The 19,528-nt window shown below is 38.9% G+C and overlaps 1 protein-coding gene across 1 annotated transcript in view; it reads left to right on the forward strand.

The window, feature by feature from the left end:
- Nucleotides 1-1,619: 1,619 nt before the first annotated feature.
- The window catches only part of HECW2 (HECT, C2 and WW domain containing E3 ubiquitin protein ligase 2), a 92,378-nt gene continuing 74,469 nt past the window's right edge, over nucleotides 1,620-19,528 (forward strand). Inside the window, exon 1 of the mRNA XM_062506594.1 lies at nucleotides 1,620-1,911. Coding sequence (XP_062362578.1) covers nucleotides 1,620-1,911 — 292 coding nt within the window. The remainder of the gene's footprint in view (nucleotides 1,912-19,528) is intronic.

The following is a 19,528-nucleotide window of genomic DNA, read 5'->3' on the forward strand; positions in this document are numbered from 1 at the left end:
TGACATTTAACACTTAAATGTAGTGTGTACTGTCACATCAGAGGGCTGATCCCTGGGTGTTTCACTGGCTTCTAGGGAAGGTGGTGGCTGTTTCTTACCAACCTTTCTGGTCTCAAAGCACTCTGGGATTTTCAAATCTAGTGAATAAAACTTTGCATAGAGAAACAAGATACTAACTTCCCTAACCCTCATTTAAAAAGGCCCTTTTTACCAAAGTTTCCCTTTTGTCACTGACCCCAATATCAAAGGCAGAGTGTGCAGGAACATGGCAGAAAGGAGGTAATGAATCCTGCTGACGTCCAGCAGCAGAAATAAAATGTGTATGCAGCCAAAATATTCCTGATGTCAGGAAAGACTGTGTTATGTACTTTGTGAACTAAACATGGTCATCTCTGCCACTTCTGTGTATGTAGAATTAGCAAACTGATTGTTTGTTTTCTTCCTTTTTTGCATTATTTGGTGCTGAGTCACATATAGTGCATGATGCACTGCACACAACTGGATAAGTTGAACTCTTTTTTTTTACTTCGCTTGTTCTTTGTGTTTCAAAGCATCTCGCATTACATAAAAGCTGAAAAGCAGCAGAAAAAAAAATTTGGTGTGCTTCAAGAGTCCATACACTAAAATGTTATTGAAAAGAAAATTGAAGATGAGTTATGATTTATTGCAAGTTGAGAGTAATGTGAGGGCTTATTTCCAAATGTCAATAATTTAGAAGGAAATACAGGTTCTGATTCTGAGTGTATGGTGTGATGATATTGACATGGCCCTTTCAGGGAAGACACTTCAGGGACGTGTCTGCTCAGGGCTGGAGGAAAACAGCCAACGACAACTCCTTTTCTGAAGAGTTTTTAAGGCCTCTGTTTTCCAGTGGAGGGAGAAGGACAACAAAAAATCTGTCTGCACAGATGAATGGACTAATTGGATGTATATCCATAGTCTAAAGCACCTCAGTCAATGGCTTGACATGTTTTTCTGTGGTATAGAGGACCTCAGAAGCTATGCTTTGTACCCTAAAAGATGAAATTCTTACAAGATGATTTTATAGTAGTTTAAATCTGGGATATGGTATTTCTACTGAAATATGTCCAACCTTACTATTATCTGCAACGCTTAATTCATGCTGATCAAGCAGTGCCTGGAGAGTATTGTTGAAACTACCATAAACATCGTGTATTGCTGTGACTGCTGTAATTTTTATGGTAGAAGATGAGTACATTATGTCTTTGCTCTTAAGGCTACTTCACTCTTAAGGCCAGACTTAAATTAGCTTTGTTACTGTGGCTGTCCTTGCTTCATAGATTGTCTTGGACAATTTGCTTTCTGCTGTTTTGTGGCTTATAAATGTTATTTCATGGTGTATGGCTAACTCTGAATTTTGTTGTAAGTGAATCATGGAGTTTTTTAATGTACAGACACTCAGTTCTTTGCAGTGATAGAGCAATAATGAAAAAGAGTGTACTCAGTCTGTTTCAGGCTTCTGTGGGAACATCTTTGCACTAATACTTCTCCATTTAATAACTGACTGAGTCGCCTCCTGTCTCACTTAACACTTTCTTTTTTCCTTCTTTGTGATAGATCTCTGAACAACTTTTTTACATGAATTGACAGAAGTGGAGATGGCCAGCTCAGCCCGCGAACACCTGCTCTTCGTGCGCCGTCGCAACCCACAGCTCCGGTACACCCTGAGCCCCGAGAACCTGCAGAGCCTGGCCTCTCAGGGCCCCATGCCTGAGAACATGAACTTGCAGCGTGCCAACAGTGATACCGATTTAGTGACCTCAGATAGCAGGTCCAGTTTGACAGCCAGCATGTACGAATACACCTTGGGACAGTCTCAGAACCTCATCATTTTCTGGGATATTAAGGAAGAAGTAGATCCAACTGACTGGATAGGACTTTATCACATAGGTAAATCAAAATTGTGTTGTAATATTTCTGTGTGTTTCTTGCTATTTTGCCTCTTCATATTTTCTTTTCTGGCATGCTACAGAACTAATCTACAGATAAAGCTGAGGTAAGACTGCAGAGAGTTACTGTGGATTCTTCTTTGCTTTTGTCCATGCAGTGAGCCATGTAAAAACATGATTCTAATTAATGTAAATCTGATTCCACAATGACCTGCTGGAAGATGAAATGCCTTATTTCTAAACAATGAATATACATACAGTTTCCTATTTCTGCCCTTGCTGGTGACTGGCTTACAGACTGGAAAATTTGAAGTACCGTACTCATCGTGTAACTTGATGTGCTTACAGTCCAATGCTTATACATTATCTTGGACAAGTAACCTCTTATCATTTGTGAAAAGCAACATTATCATTCGTAAAAGTCTCTGATTTTGTAGAACTGAAATAACATCAGTTCTGAGGGAGCGAAAATTTCTGTTTACGAGGAATTCTTGTCGGAGGAAGTACTCTCCAGAGATTCTTCTGTGTGCTTTCTTTGTGCTGTGCAGGCTTATTTCATAGGAGGAGCTGGAAAGAGCTCTAGGCTGGCACATAAGGGCCTGTGGGTTGTGTGTGGATTAGCAAATAACGTGACTCCAAAGGGGTGGATCAGCAGGTCAGTTGGTGCTGAGAGCATCAGTAACCTGTCTGAGTTGAGATTTTCCTCTGTGTTGTGTTTATTCAAGGATGAAAATGTCCCTGCTGCATGTGTGCGGTGGAGCTCTCCAAAGGACAGCCTTTATGTCCCCGCCAGGAAGGGAGCGCAGCCGGTACCTGGAGCATCATGTGGGCTTTGGTTGCCTTCTCAGGAATCACTTCACGTGCACTAAATTTAACCAGTGCACTGAATTTCCCCAGTGCTCACTAAGTGGGACTGATGGGTTAATTTGTTCCAAAATTGTGCCGCCTCTCTGGACCTAATTACTCATGTAGAGAGAATGGTCAGTGCAAACTGCCAGAGGCAGCTGTAGCAGAAACTGGCAGAGACAGTTCTGACCCCCGAAGTTATATCTGTGCTGGGACTAAGTGGAATGCAATGAAACTGGCCTCTATGATCTTTGAGAGATACTTGCTGTGCCACCTTTTCCCCAGATGTTCCATATCTGTATCACTTAAATGTTACATTCTGTGTAGATGTTCTAGTTCTCATTTTTTTTGGTCTGATATTTTTTTTTCCAATATTACTGTTGTTCCATAAAGTGGACATTATTAATTTGTGCTATGCCCTTGCAAACCTGGCTGTAAAAGTTCTGTGGGAGTTGCTGCACAAGCTGCAGTCTCTCCTGGAACAAACTGTGGATATGCACTAACCTTTAAGCCACCTAAATGAAGTGTCTCCATAATAAACAGGAATGGATCTTCCCAACAGCATTAGCAGCTGAAGTGATCTGTGCTGTAAAATGCATGGGCTGCTAAATGAGCTGAAACATTCTAATTTAAATACATTGAGAGCTTCATCTGCATAAAGGTATAACAGTCTTTCCTGTTGTTTTTTTGTTTTTTTTTTAATGGTTCACAGCACTTCAGGATTGATATTCAATAAGCTAAAATGCAGCAACTCTGTAAAATTCTTACTGGTTATTACTCTAGGCTGAAAGAGATTTTTATTTTATAAGTTTTTACGATTAAGAATATTTCTACATTCAGTCTGTTGAGTCTCTAAAGTATAAAACAATATTAAGTTACCACAGGAAACTATAAGGAACACCCAAATTTATGCCTTCTTGACCCTAAATCCCCATTATACTACCATGTAACACCAGAGTATGTGAATGCTTTCTTGTTAAATGGTGGAAGGTCCAGAAGCTTTTGTCTTCATTGCCACTTGGAATCCATGAACTGTGGTGTGAGTTTTTTTACTGATTTTAAAATAGATCTGAGCAGAGTCTGTCCTTTTAAGTCTTGTAGTTTCATCATTTTGAATGATGAAATTGCACTTTTTTTAACAACAGAGGTAAGGACGTACTCAGTCTGATAGCATGCCTGTCTGTCTTTGATGTAAGTTTTTTGATCAATACTTTCAAGAGTTTTGTTTTTTGATCAACTTTTTCAAGTGTTAAAAACTTCTTAATTTGTATACCTTTTATAGCCACAGTTAAGGTAAGTTAAATTCTACAGGTATAATCCAGAATTTTAAGTTCTTTTTAATAACTCTTGTGAAGTATCTCCAATTTCTACTTGCTTCTTTGGAAGTTGAGAGCACTACTTTTTTGTCAGGACAAGCATGCTAGTTGGCAAATATTTTTAAGAGTAAAAGCTTCATTCTCAAACATGTCATTAAAATTTAATGTAGATGCTTGAGGTTCTCTATCCTGGTCTTTGTTTAAAATGAAAATTATTTTATTTAAGTCTCCCCTTGGGCGCAGGCTCCTGAAGGCACTGGGAGTTGTGTGTGGTCACTAACACAAGGCAGCACTGGGGCTCTGCCAGCTTGCTGCTGTGCCTCCAGTATTCCCCCATGTCTTCTAGTAAAGCACCATTTTTCGATGAGCTAGGAGCAGTTATTTTAAAACCCAAAAGCACAGTCGTGTGGCTTTTTTATTTTTTTTATGTTGCTGGTACAATTAACAGTAATGTAATCTAGATCACTGTTTTGAGGGGAAAAAGTGGTTGTTTCTGTGAAGAGAAGGTGAATATTCTAAAATGAGCATCATTCTGAGCTCAGGCATTCGTACAGAGAGATTTGGCAAAGGTCTGAAGCAACCCAGGTACATTTTCAGCTCAAGTTCTGTAGAGTTACAGCCATTATAAAAGGAACTGTCTTTGCTCTTAACTCGTTAATTTACTCAATTAGCATGTTCTCATTAGTTTTCCAAAATGAGAAGGGAGTTCTGTGCTTCTGAGTGTGGTTTTATTGCTCGATTAGAACTGCAATGGCTTATGAGGAGTCCACCAGAGTTGTTAATAGAAGTTTCTTTATTAGAGGCTGAGCAGAACCCACTGCACACGTTCACCCCGACATGGACGGGCTGCAGTTGGTTCACAAGACTGTCAGAAATCAGTCACTGCCTCTTCTGTTAGTGCTTTACAGGTGATGGATAGGCTTTCACTAAGGAGTAGTAGATCTAGCTTTTCCTAGTACAGTACAACTTCAATGAAGTGCTTGGCCTGCTCAATGGTTATGAAAATAAATGTTATCTTTTTAAAATGAGATATGGCCAAGGGGAGAAACACAGAATCATCTTATTCTGAAGGACTGATTTTTAATTTATTTTGTTTTTTAAGTTCATGTGAATATTTTTTGGGGACTTCTGGTTATTTTGTTAAAGAAAGGAAGCAAGTTATAAATGAATAAATACTTTGTAGAAAAGATTGTAGTTTATTAGATATTAATTCACAAGATACTCCTGTACAGAAGCTTTTGGTTCTTTCAATTTTAAATGCAAGGAATTGAACCTAACTGAAAAATTCTACATAGCAAAAGTCATGCTCAGTTTTTCTAGAATTTTGTATTTTAAAGAATGTTTTTAGATATATGAGTTTGCTCACTTTTACCATACTTCTGTCTCCCTCAGTTTCATCAGTGTGCACATTAAAACATGGCCTGTTTTCTTGCTGAGGGACTGCTTTGTGTGCATGTTCTTTTTCTTTTCCAGTGTAGTCCTCTAAGGATTACCGGAAGAAAAGTGTATGTGAGGTACATGGTGTATTCTGTGAAGGCAAACATCCTTTTTCCTGGCTATTGCTGTGTTTGTACTGGCTGAACTTTTTAAAGTGTCAGTAGCACTTCTGGAACAGTCTTGTCCATCAAGTTTTGTTAAAGCAGCTGTCTGCAGAGGTGAGATGTGTGGGAGTGCAGATAGCACAGCTGTGAAAGCACAGAGAGGTGTCCCACTGAGGCTGCTGCCAGGCAGAAATGGTGTTTGCTCTCTTTGGGTAAATCGGGCAGTGTTGTGTGAAACGTGAAATTGTCAAATCTCAAATGCAGGTTTATCATTTTTGGATTCAGCTTTAAGCTCTGCCTAGGATGGACCTGTTTTTTTCTTCAGGACTGGTAATGAGGATTGTCACTGAAGAGGGGGCTTTTCAGTAGGGATACTGGGCCTGTGCTTGCTTTGAGAAGAAGAGGTAAATTTTCAGTCTTTCTGTCCTAACGAGAAGGAAGGAAGAAATCCTCTTCTCAAAAATTCTTGATTTTAAATCAGGATTTAGACTGAAACCCACCATCTTTTGAAGCTGTAGAATGTCTGTTAACAGACATCCTCTTAGACTCATAAGGTTTTCTTGCTCAGTAGCAACCAGGCTTTGCTTTGTGTAAGCCTGTTTTAATTTTTATTTTCTTGTTACAAGCAATATTTAATATGTTGGAGGTTGTTTTTTATTTCCTCTATTTTTGAGGAATCTGCATATTGCTATGGTAAGATCAAGCTCTGGAATCCTGTAGTGAGTAAAGCTGTGCTAAATATTGGCCCCAGCTGGAATCAAAGAAGATAAATGGATATTCAGTTTGAAGGAACTATGAGATCCCTTGCTACTCTGTTATTATAGCAACAGGCTTCCAGAACTTCCTTGGAAAGTGAGGGCTGCTCATAAAGATGAGCAGGTGGACTCTCCTCTGCTCATGAAATGCTGAGGTTGCATCTTGGTAAGTGTTACGGGTTATCATGAAATCTAATATTAAAAGAAAACAGGAAGTACAAAATAAGGAATAAGAGGTCAGCAGGGAGAAGCAAACCTATTTCTGGTTAAAATAGATTATCTCCCGTGGCCAAATTGCCCAGGTTGGCCTATTTTTGTCCTAATTTAGAGTCCTATTTATGAGACGCATGCCCTCATTCTAGAGATCCTTAGCATGTTTGAAATGCTGGCTATCAAAGATCATTGTATTTGTTTCTATTATCTGCTTTACAGAGGCTGCTTGGCATTTTTGTAATACCTACATCATGAATCCAAAATAGCATTATAAAACCAAACAAAAATTTAAAGAAACACCCCCCCCCCCATGTGAAATTATATGGGGCAATTTAGATAGGCTTAGGTTTATACTAAGCTTCCTAGGGTAATGGAGTTTGGAGCCTCTCCTTTTCAGGTCAGATAAGATTAAAAAGAAAAAAGCTTTTGCATAAACTACCTTTAGTACACTTAAAATAGAGGCTCACATAATACAGAGAGATTATAAAATGTTACAGTACTTCATTCCTAGAAGATTTATTTGGTTTGCATAATAGAAAATGTGCAAAGTAATATCTCCATTATCTTCCAGAAAATTCTGATTATTCACTCAATTTTTTTCCCCTTCCTGTTCTGTTCTTTCTTTTTCTGTACTTTAAAATGTGAGCAGTACTGTTCATGTCTGTTGACTAGTTGCTAGGCATAAAGCTATTAATTTGTGGTTACTTCTCATTCTGGCTTGTGCTAAGGTCTGCAAACCACTGCCTTGAGTTTATGTGTGGAAGAGTCTTTACCCAGCTGGCTCCATGGGGGTCTGTGGCTTTGACTTCCAGGACACTGGCATTGTGCTCTTTGTCATCAGCCATAGTGGATGGAAAAAGCTGCCTTGATAACTTCATTTGCCAGTGACTCAGTAATATTTTGGGAAAGGCCACGTCTTGAGTGGGATAATGAAGTGGAGACAGTCTAATGTAACTACTGTGTCTTAAAATGTGGTGAAGTTTCAGCGGTCTAAAAAAATGTATAATAAACTGAGAGTCTTCAGAAGCTTTCCCTCCAGGTACTGCATTCCAATTTTATTGTCTCAGTTCTTCCTAGGTCCTGACCCAAATACAAAGCTCATTTTTCACCAACGTGGAATTTGGTACTTTCTCCTCTTCAGTTGTGAGCTGGTGAACTTTATTCAAAAATCAGTGTATGGACAGCCTAATATAATTTCTTTACTGCAGAAAATTAGAAGATGTGAATAAAGTGTTTTCTCTATGTATTTTTCATTGCATGCAGCAGATGCCTGAAAAGATGTTCATTACATTAAAATATATGCATTCTATTTATATTAAGAAGAAAATAATTCCCTGCTATAACTCCTCAAAATCCAGGGTGTCATAGGATGATATATAAATTCAAGCTGTGACAGAAAAAGTCTTGCCAGGACATTCAAACTTTTCAGTTAATAGTGTTGTTTTCTTTTCTTTTTAGTTTTGTTTTGTTTTTTGGTTTTTTTTCAGTTTTTGAGATAGCTGTGACCTGAAAACTAGACAAACGTAGCTGCAGGGAGGACATTTTCAGCTGTGTTGTCAGTATCTTTCCACTGCAAGAGGTTTTGGCATGACAACATTTATAATCCTTTGGATAGAAAGTGGTGTTCTTGCCACCCTGCATTTTTGAAGTGACTGTTCTAGCAGATGGAAAGATGGCAAATACAAACCCTGGATAATGAAAAACAATGTAGACCTCTGGATTTGTAATATTCCCTTTTACCATAAAAACGCCTTGTGTGAGCTTGTATTTAAATTTGTTTGAAGGAGGTTGGTTTTAAATTTTTTAATGATATTTCCAGTGCTGTTTTCTATCGTGAAATCAACATGCCATACATTATTTTCAAAATATTTTGGAAAAGCAGTTATTCCAAGGCAGTGATAACCAGATTGAAAAAGGAATTGCATAAATTCATCTATTGATTTTTTTTTCACGTGAGAAATAGATTATGAAGTAGTTTTGCATTATGCATAGTGCTAGAATTCCTCCTGTACATTTTTATGAAGCTCTTGGTTCCTGCGTCTGCACAGATTTATCAGTGACTGTAAGAATCTGAATTAATAGAGAAGTGTTACAAGCTGAGTGTTAAATAGAATATGTTACGGATGTGACTGGTGTAGGTAAAGCCAGTGGGACATGAAAAGATGAGACACAAACATACTAGGACTCTGAAGCTAACACTTTATTGGCAGATATGTTTAATACAGTCTTTTCATATAGTCTGATATTGGATACACGGATTCTTAAATTGTAACTGGAGGAGGTTGACTAAGGTGCCAATACTCATTTTGATAGGTTTCCTTTCCTAGCAAAGCTCATCAAGATTAATCTTGCAATTTATGCTGTTTGAAGGACAGAAAAGACCCAGAGAATGGCGGGATCTGCAGCTTCCCTGGTGGAAAAATTTCCAGGTGTGCCAGAGTGGTACCCTGCCCTTGTACAATTTGCCATCTTGGCATGAGGGAGGTTCTAATTGGGGTGGAGATGCTCGAGCTTTGCAATTGCAGTGACTGTGCTTCCCTGGCACTCACCCAGTGGGCACAGCAGGAGCTGGGCAGGTCGGCGCTGCCAGCGTTTCCTGCCTGTGCCCAGCAGCAGCCGGCGCTCCATCGCGCTCCGCTCGCTGTAATGGGCAGCCACTTCTCAGTCAAGCAGCAAATCCTGTGCTTCTGAGCTTTGTTTCAAGGTGTGCTCGAGCTCTCCTCAGGAGATCTGCTTTCTTTGTGTGGCAGTCATCGAGTTAATGTCAACCTGTTCAGTCTTCCCTTGTGTTTCAAGTCACTGTTCACTAATGTGTCAGCAGTCCATGAAAGTTCATAAAAATTAGTAGGTTCATTGCCCTTGGCATTCCTGCCGTAACCTTGGGAATAAATGAATCCCTTATCTCCCAGTGTGTGGTAATGCAAAAAATGAACCTACAATTTTATATAAGCAAGGTAGTCATTCTACATGTACTGTAGTAAAGCAATGAGGAGAATGACATGTCTATTCAGATACAGTATGAACTCTGATGCTCCATTAAATGCATCCTTCCTTGAGAATTTAAACTTTATCTGATGGTCAAAATGTAGTTCGTGTGACTTAAGTTACACTCAAGGATAATTTTCAAGAGGCGAAGTGTCATCTGTGAAGAGGACTAAGAGCTGAATGCATTCCATGCCTTGCAAAATCAGGACCTTAATCAATGTTTTATCTTTGCCATAAAATGTGGAAGCACTTTCTTGTATATGAAGGTAGTTAAGCCTAAATTGGTCTGACTTTATAGACTGAAATATGTATAGACAAACATTATAGTGCGGTAGTAGGCACATTTGGTTGTCACTGAGATAAATATCCAGTAATGACCTCATTAAAAACAGAAAATATTTCGATGTTCACTGTAGTTTAATTCGTGTCTATAGTTTCATGCATGACATAGTTCAGCAGATGGTAGCCTGCAGGCTGGGGGAAAATTCAGTTTGACAAATTTTTCAACTTAGATGCATCTCTCAGTTTTAGTAGACTTCTAGACAGGCAGTTGCTTCCCATATACTGAATAAGGATGCAACAATCTACCAAAGTCAACAGTGAATAAGATTTTTAGGAGTTATTGATGAGGTGGTACTTAATGTGCAGGCAACTTAATGTGCAACACTTTTTTATGTATTCTTAAACTTGTAAATTTGAGCAGTAGGGTGAAAAGTACATTGTCATGTTCCCTTTGAAAACCCCAGACCAAACATAGCTCTGCTATGTGTTCAGAAGTGAAATCCCAGGCATCCCACCTGACATCTGACATCAGTGCCACTGCATGGGACGTGCACAAGTGATCAAAGTGCTATGGGGGATCAGTGCCAAGGGTTGCAAAGAACTATGACTCTTGTTGTGCATTCATTAATGTGAGTCAATCAGATCAGGAAAGGTTTGGGGTTTGGAAAGCAGTCCTAATTACAGCATGGTGAACTGAGAGCACTCCTTCTCTCCTGCTCAGGCAGTGAAATACAAATCTCAGTGTTTCAGATTCGTGTAGGTGTCTGTGCTCGGTGCTGCTGTTTGCTGCCTGCTGGCTGAGCAGCGGTAAGCTGGCAGAGCATTTACAGGAATACAAAGAGCTCTGGGCTAGTTCAGCATCTCAGAGGGGCTGAGGGACAGCAGCAGAGGTTACCTGCAGGAGTGTGGAACCAGGAGTGGGAGGGACACTCTAGGCAGGAACTTGCCACTGGAGCTTCTCAGCTGCCATGTGCAGCAGTGATCCCAGCACAGAGGGTGTGGTGAGATGTGATTTGTAGGCTGCTGTACAAGGAGTGTGAGTCTGCGCTGTTTGCAATTACTTATTTATGTCTGGGTTTACTTGTACTGCTGGGAGTAGCTGAATTGGTGAGCCTTTGGTTCTACTTGCATTCAGTTTTAGGTTCGGTTTGTTTATTGAGGAATCATAGGGAATTAATGATTTTTAAAATCACTCTCCTGGAAATGGAGAAGAAATCATGGAAATATTATATGTAGGTGCTTTCAAGATCATTACAGAAATTAATAAAACTTCCTTCCCTTCATTAGTCTGCACTTTTGTGTTCTTTTTTACCGTTGCATGTTAACACCATGTGAGAGAATGCTTTTTATTTCAGAGATTTTATGCCAAAAAGTTAAATAAGCAAAATCGTTATCTCCTTTCTAGTCTTCTGATGATGCTTTTTGGCACTGGTTAAAATGATAGTGCTTCTAAAGAACTGCAGAATGACCTTTGTGTTTCTTCTGGCTTCAGTCTAATCCAGTTTAATCTGCAGAGCTATTTAGTACTTATCATAAGCAGTGTTTGGCTTCAGTTGTCTCATCTTCATGACATCATCTTAAATATTTGAGATTAGAAATAACTGTATTGGCATCCATTTTGTTGATGAGGTAAATCTTAATTGTGAAGTAGTCATTCATCTCACTACAAAACTACTAAAGCCTAAATGTGAGAAAAATGAGCTGGCAATGTATAGTGTTAAAATTCATTCCATTTACTCTGAATGTGACAGGATGGTGCTTAAGACAAGTTAGCAGCTTTTCTAGTTATTACTTGAAAACTCTGTTTATGCTGTAAGTGCATTACTCAGAAGTTAATTTATCTTGGAAATTCTAAATTATCTTCAGCTGAAGTAGATTGCAAAAATTATGGGCGAGTGATCTTCCAACCTCTTTTTTCCTCCCTCTTCTCCATCTATACATGGTGTGTCATGTGATGAAAAATAGGTTATAAGATGCTATTTTTTAGTTAATGTCCTTTTGCTTAGGACTGCTCTGCAGTTAAATGTAGTAAATCAAGACTTTGTCATAAAATTCAATTTCCAAAGGAAAACTGTCTTCTGTTTAGCTAGAGCATGAACTCAGTTCCCTTGAGGTGGCTTGATTTGCAAGAATATTTACTAGTGCCTTGAGACATTGATACATTGATACATTGCTGGAAACCCCTGAAGGTGATGAGTCTGTGATGAGGTAATTCAGTGATGTGTTACCTCACTGAAAAGGCTCTCTTGGATATGTGGTTTGACCATGGACTCTGTGCCTCTAGAGGTGAGCACCAGTGTCTGAAAGCTCTCATGAGGCACACAGGCAGCAGTGTTTTTTGTTTAAGTCTAGGGGAAATCCACCAAACTATTTAAGGGAAGGTTTTTTTGTCTTTGCAGGGAGAAAAACTTAGAAAAAACACTTCCTGATTAGCTATAGTATGTTGCTTTTAAAGTAGGCATAAGGAGAGTTATGATGATGGGAAACAAACATTGCGTTTCACAGAAAATATTTCAGGTTCTTTTAGAACTCCTTCCTGCTTGTTTCTTCAGAAATCTAAGACTGACTTATCTTATTGTGTGTGTACATTGGATGAATTTCTTCCAGGATGTGTTGGCTCATTTCCTTGAGTACTTCTAAATTTTCTGAATTTTTTTCAGTCACAACAGATAGCTCAAAAAGCTTTAAGGAAATGAGTCAACCTCCTGAAATAAATTGCTTACTGAGTAGAGGATACTGTGTTTGACATCACAGATGCCCTTGATAGTTCTATGGATACTAATTTACAGATAACCTCTGAAATCTGTTATGTGTGCTCCACCTTACAAAAGGATTTGGGAGACAAATATCCCCAGTGAACTCCTGAGCCTTCCTGTTAGGAAAGTGGGCCATACTTCTAGACTGACAGGTATTATTGTGAAAGGTGCAGATGGGGAGATGACAGGCAGGCTCTTTAATGCAAAATTAAGGATGTTATTGAACTTAAGTGTAAATTAATAGGAGTCATGTAAAGGTGCTGAGTTGAGGACCATGAGGCTTTCATAAAATAACACTGAAATCTGAAGGCTGCATAGGCAAAGTGCTTTGGTCCTTATTTTATTACTCACTGGCAATTTGCATTCTGGTTCCAGGAGCCCTTGCTGGGGGTGTCCTGAGTGTCCTACAGGTAGCCAGAGCAGGTGAGGTTGTTCTGTGAGTGCCTGGCCACGTTCCCTTTGGGTTGCAGGAGTCCCAGCAGGGAGTTTCCTTGCTTGGCTGAGTCACTGCACTGGCAACTGACTCCAGTCTTATATAGTTAGATTAAAAATAAGTAAAAGGACACCATTTTAGTAACATATCTGTCTTATACAGTAGGTAGGCACAGGATTCAGGATTTTCTTTGTTTCCCAAGGGTTACTCAGCAATTCAGAGACAGAAATGAGGATGCTGGCACCAAACACCATGATCTGGGATTTTCTTGCTGATGAGCCTAACTAAAAGTAAAACCAGATGGCCCTTAATATTTAAAAAGTTTGACATCTGGATCTGGATCTGGATCTGAACTTTGAACTCTGAGACAGCAAGTAATAAGCCAGCTTGCCCTGTTTTGTTGCATTACACAGAAAGTCCCTGATGCAGGCAATAAATACCACATCTCTAAACAGAGGTGACGTGCATCTCCAGACAGGTGATGTGCACTGGCAGGCACTCGAGGGAAATCTGAATATATGCACACCACAATAGAGAGAAGAAAGCCTGGAACATCTGCAGAGGAGTTGACCCTGTTGGTGTGTAAAGTGTCTCGAAACAGTGAGAGTTGCATGAAAGCAGGTACAAAATGCAAATCCAACTGCAGTGGAAGGAGGCAGAATAAGGTGTTGGGTTCTGTCTCTGGTTTTGTGGTTGTTGTCAGTGATTGTTGCCTGTAATTTGTGGTTGGGAACAATTAACTTGCTACTTTTCTCTTGTTGGAGCATGAGTGTTGGCCATGGTAGTTCAGTGCTATGATTTGTAAGCTTTTTAATACAACCTTTAGCAGTGAAGTAGCAGTGTGTACAGGCAAAAGGACAGAATACTCATGGTTTATTTAAAAAAAAAAAAAAAACAACAGAAAAACAGCAAAAGCATTGCATCAATAGAAGCATCCCTGTTGAAGATTTCAAAGAAATTAATTGATTTGGCAGGAATGCAGGAAAGAAAAACAATGCTTGACACAAGATTTGATTTACGGGTCAGTGTACCTACCTGTTTGCAGCTCCAGCTTGAGAACAGGGGGTGGTATATCCAAAGTGTCGTAGAGAAAATCAGCAAAAATAGGTGGCTAAAACCATCAGGACAAACTCCTGGCTCATTGTGACAAGATAGGTTTGAGAAGAAACAATAAAAAACTTGTGAATGTCTGTCAAACAAGCCCCAGGCTGCAGTCCAAGGCAGCCTGAATCAGGTCAGGGACAGTGCAATAATGCAGGCACTGAGACAGTAGTGAACACATTACATTTACTCCATCTGTATACCTTGCAAAAATAGCATCTTTGAAAGTATATGTGCAAATCTGGAATGTGCTGTGCTCCTGATCTATTTCTGGATTATCCTGTGTCTGCCTAAAGATTAATTCTGTCTATAAGCACGCTATACTTTTTGGTGGACAGGACTGAGGAAAACATGATGTGCTTCTGTAGAGTGAACTAGGTCAGACTTCAGTCATATGCTCATCCAAAGAACCTGTTCTCCTGGCGAATGCAGTGTTTCCCTAATTGTGCTGTTAAATTCTGCAGTGTCAGCATCCTAGTGCCACATCCCCAGATGGGACAGTCTGTGTTTGCAAGTAATCAGTGACACACAATATAAAATTATGCAAAAATGCAGAAACCACAGCTGGACTGAAAAATATGCCCCTGGGACTTGGTTCACAAATATTAGCAAAGTTTGCAGCTCTCTGTACAAACCTGTGGCTAGTTAGGTTAACCAATCTGAGCAGATTTTTTTTTTTTTGTTTGCAGTTTTATATGCATTTAAACCTATCAATATCTTTTGTTGTTGTTTTTGTATCTTGCTTGCCCATGTCTTGGATTTACACTACCACACTGAACAGTTCTGGCTATGCTCACTGGAACAATGTGTGTCTTTGGAAACATTTAGAGTATTTTATTTCAGGTGCAACATTATTAGGAAATGCTTTGAAAAGATGTTTGCTTTTTACAGGTTTGTTGAGCTTCATAATGAACTCAGATTCTTGGACCATTTATTCTTTTTGTTGGTTGCTTTTACATTTGGGTTAAAATACCAAGACATTGAAGCATGACAAAAGAGCGTTGTCAAAATACAAATATTTTTCTGTATTCCAAACCAGGAAGCTCTCAGAGTTTCTAATAAATTCCCTATGAAACCTGTTACTGTCAAATGACAATAGATTAGTTTGCATTCCTGCTTAAACAACTCATAATATTGAAGATAAACTCAAAAACAACAGCTGCTTAGGGAATATTAAATCCCACAAGATCCTTAAGAGATGTGTGCTGCAGAGACACAGAATAGAATGTTTTATGTCAAGTTTCAGAAACTAGAATTTCTAAAAGGCAGTGAGTAATTGCTTGAAACTGGCAAATTCTTTTTCCCTAAAAAAAAAAAAAATGGGAATGATCTTGAACACTGAAAATGAAATGCTAGCAGATATTGTTATTGTCAGAAGGTTGCAACAGGCTAAGAAGAACTTTGATCAATGTCAGAAACTGTAAGCAGTAATCAAATGCAATCAAAAGTGAAGCTGAAGAATCAAAAGGATGCCCTTTCTCTCCTTTCAGTGATGAGTGTTGAAGGATTCAACATTACTGGAAATTCAGAGATATCTGTGCCATCATAATAGATCCAGGGTTCAAGCCATCAACCATTCGAGAATGCCAAACCCAAACTAACCTCCTGGATCCCTAGATGCCAGCTTTTGTATGTAGGAAAACTCCTTTTTCTGTGTACCTGATCTGTTCTGTGGGTGTACTGCTTCTTGTTTTAGCTCTCATTCCTAGCAATAAATAGCACTTTCACACACTCACACCCCAAAAAGAGAACTAAATCTAAGTAAACACCAAGTAAAATGAGAGCTGAAAATGCAAAAGTGGTTGAGGGCTAAATGAACCTCCACAGGACTTTTGGGGAGTGTGTTTGACACATACTTTTCTCTTTGCTGGTTCATTCAAGGAAAGGAAAGAGGGCTGTGAGGAAAGCTGAAGGTGGGATTTAGTATCAAAAGCAAAATAAGAACATGCAACTAGCTGGCCATAAAAGCAGCAGGTGGATTGTTCTGTGGAGAGGCTAGGTCAGCTTTTTGGGTGATGCTGGCTCTGTAATTCAGAATGGTTTGTGCCTGGAGTTTAACACCCTTGCTGATGATCAATTTGATCAATTATTTTTTAAAATTAATTTTAAATATTAAATAGATATGTCCTAGAGAAAACTTCCAGTAATTCTGGTAGAAACTTTCACTGACAAAAGCTACTTGTTAGAACTGCTGGAGGGGGTGCATATGTAGGCAGTTAAAACACTTAATTCGTATTCCTGGTTACAGTCATCAAGTAAGTAGTTACAGGCCATCTGGCAAGGGAGTGCCTCCTCCTCCTCCTCACCACACAGCTGAGAGCTTCCCACAAATGAGATTTCAGCTCATTAGGATACTTTATGCCCTTACATTGAGAAGAAATACATACCTATAATAACTTGTGCTTTCATCTGAGTTGCATGTTGCTGCTCTGTTCTAGAAAAGAAATATATATACTGAACTTAGTCTTTTGATTGCATATATACATTAAAGATTTTTTCTGCCATTCATTCAGAATTATTATAAATAGCTAATGAATTATTTGGGCCTGCAGGTCTTTCATTGAAAGCTGTGATGTGATCAGAGGGTTAGAAGTATGAGTCCTTGCTAAATGATACTGCTCTTGTGTGCTGATGGCTTCCTTTATTTTGATAGGTAAAGATGATGAAGTTACTTCTGGGTGCAGCTGCTTGCAGTTGGTTGGTGTTTGTATCTCTGAAGCACCTGGGAGATCTTGTTGGTCAAGATGTTATACATAGAGAAGTGGCTGATCTGAAGTGACTGAGTCCATCTTTTGAGCTGCATCAATATTTTCTAGTATTTGTAAAATGTAAATATTTCTGCCAGTAGTAGGTCAGTTAGAATATGAATGGGAGAAGAGCATATCAGGTAAACAGTGCACCAGTGAATTCAGGTCAGTTTTTTTAGAAGATAATTGCAGGAATGGAAGGATTTGTATCACTTGAGTAAATTAGAATGAGGTTTTCAAATTATTGATGTGATGAGTAACTAGTTATGGCTTTTCACCAATTTTAAGGATCATCTGTCAGGTGAGTTTTTTTAATTGATAAAGTTATTAACATATAGACCACGTAACCTAAATTATAGATGCTTACAGTTTATTATCACCTCACTTTTAGCACCAAAGGATTAAAAGGGTAAATAAGCATGATACTTGTCAAAAAGTGTTTGCAAAATTTATGTGAATTTATAATGTACTCATGTATCATTATTAAGTTGTAGGGTGGGTGCTAACAATTAGACATGGAATGGCTCCTGTTAATTAGGGCAAGAAGTTTTGTGGGTTATTAGATAAGTAGTAACAGGTTTGATACTTCCCATAGCTGCTTCTTAGGGAACCCATTTTACCACTGGCTGGGTGTCAGATAATAATGTACCATTGCTACTGCAAACCCTGTATAAAATAGGGTAGTTTCTTCTGCTAGACAAAAAGCTGGAGGAAAAAAGAAAAGGGAGCTGAAGGATGAGCAAAAAAGGAAAGCAGGAAACTAGACAATGTTCTGTGCAAACCTACAGATCAATAACAGCAAATATGCTTGTAATGAATTTTACTCTGTTTCATGGGTAGCCAGCATGCGGCATATTGCAAAATGCTGTCTGGAAATAAGGGTGAGTACTCACAACTTCAAGCTGAATCTTTCAGTAATAGACAGTTGCCAAATACTTGATTCCTATCTGATTTTAAAATTGCATTAATATAAACGGAACAAATGGCACTTGGCAACAGTTTCAAAATACAGATTTAAAATAATAGGCGTATGTTTTTGAAATCTTTTCTAGCCTGTTGTGATTTTCCTACATGTGCATTTCAGTGATATGTATGGTGTTTAGATGGCAGATGTGCATTTCATAATAATTCAAAATGGTGTTCAGTTTTTAGATTTGCAAACAACAACAAAAAAGTGAAAATAGTACGCAGTCATCAACTCTGTTTTAAGTCCTCTCAGTTAAGGCAATTGTGTTTGCTGACAGTTCCCCAAGAAAAGCCTCTTTTGAGTAATTTACAGAAGATCCACATGCGGAATAACGTGCACTCAAGGTTAGTTTATGAGCTAGTAATAGCTGTCAAATGAGCCCATATTTTACTGAAATTAAGCTCAGAAGAGATCATTGCATCATTCAGTACAATCTACTGTGTATTACATGCCACTCAGTGTTGTCCATATTTCACCTCTCCTGAATATTCCCACTCTCAGAAGATAAAAATGTGACTGTTGCCAGAGAGCAGCAACAGTCTGAATGGGAATAATGTTCTGATTGCAGAGCTGGAATCACTCCAAGTACGTTTTGAGGCTGAGAAGAAGGGAAGAGGAATGGCCGTAACCATACTGCCTTTCCTGAAGTGGTTTCCACTGTTTCCACTTGAGAAATGTTTGACCAGAAACAAACACCAAGCAAAACACCAGTTTCTCTGGGACCTTTCTGCACTGCATGTCTGCACACAGGACCAGATGTTTGCTGGTTAATAAATAAACCAACAAGAAGGCCATAGAATAAATGACCCCTGACTTTTTCTGCTGGTTGTAGGATTACATGTGATGTGTATGAAGGCAGCCACAGCAGAGAAAGCCTTCTCTGAAAGTGCACCTGTGCTAGTAGCAAAATTGTGCTTTTGTGGTAGTATTTATTTACCAGCAGAATTTCATGGGGGCAGGATAGGCTATGTAGACAAAAACATGGCTTTGCTGGTATCAGGTCTTCCACAGCAGGAATACATTGTTATATTTTCGAATTTTTCTGGCAAAGATTTGTGATGGGAATGTGGCACGGATAAAAGTGCATGCCCTTTATCCTTGGAAGCTGCAATCCTCTTCTGCATGCAGCTAAAGCAAGCTCAGCAGCTCGTGTGTGCCAGCAAACAAGTGCTTATCTGACACCATATAAGGCTGTGGCTGAGGAGGAAAATGGTGAAAAACATTCCACAATAAACTTAGACTGGCAGATTTAATATGGCACAGAAAAGCTTAGATACAGATTTTTTTATTCTTTTTTTACTTTTTTTTAGTTTAGCTCTGACAGCATTTACCCCCACAATAATCTTTAATGTTAGTTAGGAAAAAATGGCTTGTGTTTCTAGATATTCTAAACAGTCCTGTCCCAAAATAACAGGACTTTAGGATATTGTTGCACACAGAATTTGTTGTTGTGGAGTTTGGTTTTGGGTTTATTTCCCTTTGGACTTGTCACTGTTAAAAGCACGAGAAACACCTTTAGGATACAGGAATGTGGGAGTGTCAGGATGTGTTTAGGGACATGGTAGGGAACAGGATATAACAGTGAGGAACATATTGAGAAGGAATTATGGTTGTGAAGATGAGTTTATCTGAGTTTTAACAAGATGTGAGATGCAGTGAAGTGCTTTAAAAAAAAA

This window comes from Cinclus cinclus, chromosome 21, assembly GCF_963662255.1.
Source record: "Cinclus cinclus chromosome 21, bCinCin1.1, whole genome shotgun sequence".
NCBI lineage: Eukaryota > Metazoa > Chordata > Aves > Passeriformes > Cinclidae > Cinclus > Cinclus cinclus.